General features: G+C 43.2%; 1 protein-coding gene across 1 annotated transcript in view; it reads left to right on the forward strand.

Annotated features, from left to right (window-relative positions):
• The window catches only part of necab1 (N-terminal EF-hand calcium binding protein 1), a 28306-nt gene extending 21606 nt beyond the window's left edge, over positions 1 to 6700 (forward strand). Inside the window, exons 8-13 of the mRNA XM_030063728.1 lie at positions 636 to 712; positions 1072 to 1125; positions 3102 to 3214; positions 4270 to 4347; positions 5503 to 5594; positions 6062 to 6700. Of these exons, the coding sequence (XP_029919588.1) occupies positions 636 to 712; positions 1072 to 1125; positions 3102 to 3214; positions 4270 to 4347; positions 5503 to 5594; positions 6062 to 6090 (443 nt within the window). The 3' untranslated portion in view covers positions 6091 to 6700. The remainder of the gene's footprint in view (positions 1 to 635; positions 713 to 1071; positions 1126 to 3101; positions 3215 to 4269; positions 4348 to 5502; positions 5595 to 6061) is intronic.
• The last annotated feature ends 767 nt before the right edge of the window (positions 6701 to 7467 follow it).

Genomic DNA, 7467 nt, shown 5'->3' on the forward strand with positions numbered 1-7467 from the left:
TGTTTAATTCATACTTTAAGTCATACCAGTAGCCCATAGTGTTACACCAATCCACTTTCCACCAAGTTTAGTATCTGGTCAGCCTGCCATCACTGTTTGTTTCTTATTGAAGCCACAGCATCAGTGGTGGTATGTAAACACAAGTCAGTTTCCTACATCACTGTTGGCTACTAATTAGTTTTGACACACCGCTCACTTCTTTATTGTTGAGCTGACAGCCACAGCACAACAAATTCCTCAGCTATATTCTCCTTGTTGTTGTATATTTAGACATTATTTGCATTCAGCCAACTCTCCACTGGACGTCCGTGATGACACCAGCCGCGGTTGCTAGGAGATGAGTGACTTTGATTGCACTCTCAGACTTCAGAGCTCTCGTATTGATTGGCACATTACATAACATTAAAGGAAACCTTCCAGCGTCCACTCGGCCACCACCTGTATTTTGGACGCACCGGTGCATCATGGGCCCGCATCTGATCAAAATCAAAATCAAGGCAGATGTTTGTAGAGCATGTCCGATGTACCAATGTAGGCTTTTAAAGGGAATTTTCTGCCTGACCTTCTGCTCTGTCATTCAATAACTTCTGTCACTTGCTCCCATTTCCTCCTCTGTGCCCCCCCACCTGCCCCAGGTGTGTACGATGAAGACAGCCAGTGGTTGACCCAGGTCAACAGACTGCAGAAGCTTATCGACCGCCTAGAACAAAAGGTGACTTCAGCCACTCATGAGCTCTGCTGCTCTATTCTTTCTTCCCCGCCACGGCCTATTTTCATCTCGGCATCTGCTATTTCTCTCACCCTCGGCGCCCGCTCTTTAAATTGATAAATCCACAAATCACAGCAAGTGCGCTGCGAACAATACCAGCTAATTAACAACACCCACTCCCATACAAACACATCTGCACACTGGTTTGACAAATATGGCAAAAAGCACTCACACATGGCCTTTCGCAAGTTATCTTTTGTAGACTGATGAATGTTGTTTTAGTCTTTAAATATATGCATTGCCTTGTTTTTTCTTTTTTTTCTTTAAGGGTGTAATCCTGTCTAACGTCTCTTGTCCCGCAGGACATTCGCATGGAGCCCGTTGAGGAAGAAGTCCTGGAGAGCTCCAGCAAATCGGTTTGTTGTCTGACTCTCATCTACGTCTTATCTGCTGTTCCTCCTCCCTGGCCACTCTGTGTCACCACGCTCTCGCACCACGGAGAATTACAGAGAGGGAGGTCACATTAATAATAAGCACTCAGCTTGTTGTCATAGCAACAGCAGGGATGAAAGTTGTTTCAAGCTTTTTTACCCTCCTTCTTGTGCTCCTTCTTTATTTATTGTTATTTGTTCTCTTTTTGGCGCAGAATTCTTCAGAGTTTTTAACCTCCCTATGATCTTAAGGGTCAGTTTGACCCCATTCAGTGTTTAACCAATGCCTAACCATAAAATCGGGTAACAATTTTTATTATAATCATTTGCTGGAGGTTTACATTACTGAGGTTAAATTGAACCCAACTGATAAACAAAAAATATAGTAAATTTGAAGGTAATAAAGACTGTAAGCTCAGGCACCTGGACACCATGTCACTGTGCCACCTATCAAACTCACCTGTTTACACACTGCAGCCGAACCCCAGTGTACACATGGCAAACGCACGCTATTATCACCTCCCGAGTCCCACATCAGTCATTTCATGGCTGAGAAACTCACTCTAGCCTGCCACCGACTCCTTAACAATCACAGCAGAGCTCAGGAAGAGCTCTCTGTAGCTGGAGCGACTGACATGTGACCTGAACAGGCTACAGAAAGACTGGTAACTGTGTGCATGCACAGTGATGAATATAACATCTATCAAATAATATGATATGATAAGATAAGATAAGATAAGATAAGATATGATATGATATGATATGATGATCGTACTCCAGTAACAGTATTTTAGGTCTAGTTTAATTCTGACATAAACAATTTCAAAATCGCCTAACTTCATTCTATAAAAAAGGATTGCTGATCACCTATATTTTTGAACAGTCAAGTTTACTTCTTAAGATGAAACAATGCTTACTGAAAGCATTTTTGTAAATTACCTAGCCATGTTCTGCAGCCCTCTCTCCACAAAACACCTCCCTTTTTCTAAAGCCATGAGCCTTTTCACTCTCAGTTTTAGTTAAGAGATCAGTTTCATGTAACTATTTTTCCCCCACGGATCATATCAAGCACATTATCATGGCATAGCAGCCGAGTGCCATTATAGCATATTGACTGAAAACCAAGATATGGACTTGAAAGGTCAAGGTTTACAGTCTGATGCTGGTTTTGTATGTATGAATCAGCTCATAATTGGCTTGAACTCAGTGTGTCGCTGGGAAAATCACAGTCCTGCTAATTGCAACGGCTGCGTGTTGGTGAGAGAAATATCTGAGTTTAGACATTAAAATACCGAGCAGGTGGCCTGTAGGGAATTACATAACACAAGAGTGCATATGTGATAGCATGGGTGTATGTGCACACTTGTGTGCGCTTTTGTGTGTGCTTGCGTGTGTGTGTGTGTGTGTGTGTGTACCAAATTAGCCGGTGAGAGAGTGTCTTGAGGCATTTTATCAGTCAGCACACACAGAGATCACCAGAGCATGCCAGGGGCCAGGGGGCAGAGCGTTCACTTCCTGTTCCCATCAGCCCCTCTGCCTCTGTCAACAAACCCTCATCAACCACAGGAAGTGATAACCGGTATTGTCATTATTGTCCCAGTTTCTTCCTTTGTTGTTGCTCGCTGTTCACACCTCTCTCCTGACGCGGCAGCTGTGACATTTGTCGTGTTTCTCGGGCACAAATGTAAGAGTACGGCAGAGGAGTGTATAGGAGCCGCATGGGGGCACACGGGTTCGACAGTATATTTACAAACTATTGAGATAACGTTTGATTATCGATAGAAAAAAAAAGGTTTGAGGTGACTCACTGACATTCTGGTAGTAAATCATGGTGAAAACAGTCAGAAGATTCCTGAATCCACTGAGCTTTCTCCAGCTTTCTCCCCACTGGAGGCAAATCCTGACTGTTGTTTCTCTCTGTGGATCCGTGTGTGTGTGTGTGTGTGTGTGTGTGTTCCCAGCACATCCTGATAGTCCAGAGGCAGCTGGCGGTGCTGGAGGAGGAGCTGGAGGAGTTTCGCCTGGCTCTCAGACAGTATATGGACTGTGCCTGCGCCCAGACTGGATGCCTACAGTCAGTTCACATCCACTTTATTCACTTTTCATCACCGTGCACATTATTATCACCATTATTATTCACAATGAGGTGGACAAAAATTTAAATCAACACTAACAAGCCATCCCGGTAAAAGAAAGAAAGAAAGAAAGAAAAAACAGTCATCAAAAGCAAGTTTCTTATAATGTGAAATTAATATATTATCGAATGTAATTACTTTATGTACCTTATTGTATTTATTATTAATATATCTTAGTGCACCTTTGAACTCTACCTTTTTATGTAGGCTTTTATATCAAGAGATGTCAGTAGCCTAGAGGGTTTCGGGGACAAAATAATGTATATCATATAAAATGTCTTCATGAGATCATTACCGAAAATGAATTAATCTGAAAAGCATCAATGTATAAATCAGATATGCCCTGGCTTATGGTCATGATGTCATGATGTGTTATGACACACTATGTTGTATCAATGGATGAAGGAGTATTTGCATTTTTTTTTTTCCTGCAGCCATAGTTTGCAGCTCCGTTGTCTTGTAGAGATTTCTCCCCGCAGCTGATTTTCTCGCTCAACATCAAGAACTGAGGACGCAGCGTACCGACATGTAAAAGATTAAGGGAGTTTGTCACAAGTTAATGAGAACAAGTTAACAGCACGTGTAGCTCTGACCCTGAGCTGCGTCTGGCCGGTTTGAGCCTCAGTGCCGCGCAGGAGACGCTGAATCAGTCGCACGTTAACAGCCACTTTGCTTTTTCAGACAGGATCCAGTGGCCTGAAGGACGGGATGACATTTAGAGCTTTGTCATGAGCAATTCTCTAAATAAGCAGGCGTGTTTGTTCGCTTGTTTCCAACTGCTAGTGAGACTAAAGCCATGACAAAACAATTTATAACCATAGCCCCAGGGTGAAGCCACTGACAGGCAATTTTTTTTTTTTAAATCTACATTGCCTGCACCCAGTTGGAGTGTGGAAAACAACTCAAATGGAGAGAACGTATTTGTTGATGTGATGTACCACCCTAATTACTGATCGCATGACTTGTGTGCGTGCTCTTGCTTTGCATTTGGCAGCATCGCAGTTCAACGGCTGGCAAATGAATCACGCTTCATTCTCTATGAGTTCTGGGAGCACAACAACGTGTGGAAGAAGTGAGTACTCGCCCGCTCCATATGCATCATGATTTCTGGACTAATGCAGCGTGGCATGTTCAAATGAAGCCTGATTTATCTCCTCGCGTACAGCTTGGACTCCCCGAGAAAGGTCTGGTGCACAGAGTGTGTAGTGCACGGTCTTGTGCTCTGTGTGGATTAATCAGTCCAGTTGAAACAGGAAGGGTGTGTTGCTGACATCTAACATTAATGGGAACCAAAATGTAGGACAGATTTTATGATGGAAATTAAATCTGAACAGTTATGGATAAAATGACCCTTCAGATTATTTTCCAATATATTTCAATCACTGTAACTGGTCATGACTATTAATCTTTCTCTTTTATATATAATAGCATTATATCATATATTTACATTGTAAATGACATGAGCATGCACCTACTCTATTAATGGTGCCTCAAAAATGGAACAATTCATAATTAATAGTGCAGCGTTAATGCAAATGAAATGCAATCTTCTGCTCAGGCTGAACGAATATGTCAACGTTTTTGGCAAAATACCCTTTTTCAGACGTACCTAGAATGAGATGTTCGACACCATTTTCATCTCTGTCCGTCCAGTGGTTCAGTTCCTATGGGTAGCATTTAGTGTTAGCTTAGCATAAAGACTTGAAGTCTAGGGGGGCCTTAGCCTAGCTCCATCAAAGTGGAAAAAAATCATGTTGTTTTTGTTGTTTTGAATCCAAGATGTGCATTTCAAATACACATGATACACTGTAAATAAGGCAGTTTCAGAGCTGCTGTAAAGGTTTATTTTTTCACTTTGACAGAGCCAGGCTAAGGACTCCTTTAAAGGAACAGTACAACATAAACAACAGCTTTTCAAAAATAATGTACCTCTCCATAGATTGTCATGTACCCACCTGAGGATGTGGGTCCAGGTTTTATTCATGGGCATCAAGCCAGCCTCTTGGACTGATATCGTTCAATCACAATCCAGCTCACATCAAAACACATTTAAAGTGGCAAGAAGGGGAAGATTTGTTCTGTTGCAGGAGTTTTTTTTAATCCTTGTAACGTATTCCTATGGCAACCTCAGTCCAGGAGAATAGTGGCAGGGAGAAGGACAGCATGAATTCGTGAAGGCTGCTTTATATTTATGCTCTTGGTGAAGCTTCTCATTTCCTCTGCACAGTCACCTGCAGACCAACTACAGTAAGACCTTCCAGCGGGGGAACGTGGACTTCCTGGAGACCCCGGAGATCATGACCACCATGCTGGTTCCTGGTACGACATCCGCAGCTCCCCTCGCATCAAAATCAGCCCGTCCCGTACAACCACCGCACTCTTTTTCTCGCCTTTAAATTGTAGTCGACTCTTCTGTCTTGTCATAGTCGAATCAGGCAGGCTTTCACGCTTTTCTTGATTTGAAACACAGCTGATTTTTGCCCTTTTGTTGCAATTAATTCTGTTTGTTTTATAATCAACTATGACTTTTTCCTCGGTTGGATTTCCATCTAGTTCACAATCCTCAGACCTTTCTTTGTTTAAAACACACACAAGAGCCTTGATTCCGAGCAGCAGGGCAGACTTGAATCACTGCACACACACAGACACACACACACACACACATATGCACACCCGTTCTGCTCAGAGTCTAATTGATTGGGGTCACCAGTGGAGGTCAGGTAATCTTTTTTTTTTTCGTCTCTGCTCTCTCATGTCTGCATCTCGTTATTTCCTCCTTCCCGCAGCCTCATGGTGGGTGCTCAACAACAACTGAGAGCGGAGCAGCGCCCTGGAGAAGCGGGCACCGGGGGCCACGCCGCCGCCGATCGGTGCGGCCCTGCCGGAGAGCGGAGAGTCACCCGTTAACACCGGGGTCCGAAAATCCACAGCGGCACACACTCTCACACTAACGTCAACTTGTGAAGTCATGGTGAATAGTATGAATTTATAACCTCCATGTTCCTTCATAGCTGGTAGCAGTAATAGCCCGTACGTGTGTGTGTTTGTGTGTACTCCTAGAAGAAAAGCAATGACCTCATCAGACGGAGACCAGGTCTGATGATTTGACATCATCACTGTGTTTGACGTTGCATCATCCGCAGCCCAGGGTAGTTTGTGGATGGATGAGAAGTCGAGCGTGCGGTGAATGTGCGTGACACGGCTTTCCGCTGCACAGTTTGTGTGTGCGTGTGTGTGTGTGTGTGTGTGTGTGTGTGTGTGTGTGTATGTGTAAGTAAATGGATGAGTGATGATGATGAACAGATAATGAGAGAGGTGATTTTATCCTTTTGTAGCAGCTCTGGGCATTGTTGTGTCATTACTGTATTTAATGTGTCAAATCGGGGTAAAAATCTGTTGGTCATAAATAAAGATGCTGTAATATATTGTTGCGCGTGTGCCATCTCTTCTTCCTAACTCTCTGTGGAAATACAGCAGTCGTGTAACCATGCTCTGTCTGAGAATGAAACTTGAATTTGGATTGGGATTTGAATTTTATTTGAATAATCAGTAGATTGTGTTTGTTGTATCACCTCTGCTGTGGAGGCAAACTTTTCATCTCCAAGTTTCTCTGTCTGGATCTTTAAAAAAAATGTAAATGGATAGATTGGTGATTATTCAGAAGTGAAATTTCTGCTATTTTTTAAACCATAAATATGAGAATAATGGCAGGAAAGAGTTGAGGGGTATGTTTGCAGGGTCAGGAAATGAAACTAACACCTAAGGTGACAGGATGATGGGTGTCACAGCAAATTGGGGCAAACTGGAGAACTGTTCAGCACTGGCCGAGGTGTCCACCCTCTACCTGGTGCTTAATGATGTGAGACTGAGATGAGCAGTAACACTGGAGGCGGTGAGGCCCTGCTCCAGTGCTTACAAATGCCACCACCTTGTGGAGAGATACCAGTACTGCAGCTGTATTGGGGACCACAACCCGGTACTCCTTGATGCACTGGACAGGAAAAAGGTGTCAGAGATTTGTGACCATGATTCACCTCTTGACCTCTTGACCTCTGTTTCCTTAGTCCCCCTTAACTACCAAAAAAATGTAAAGAAGAAAAAACTTCTTTTTCCCCATATCACATGGCACCGTTGCATACTGTTGTATCTGCAAGTTGTGATACCTCATTGAAGCGCCATCACAACTAAATAA

This window comes from Myripristis murdjan, chromosome 11 (genome assembly GCF_902150065.1).
Source record: "Myripristis murdjan chromosome 11, fMyrMur1.1, whole genome shotgun sequence".
NCBI lineage: Eukaryota > Metazoa > Chordata > Actinopteri > Holocentriformes > Holocentridae > Myripristis > Myripristis murdjan.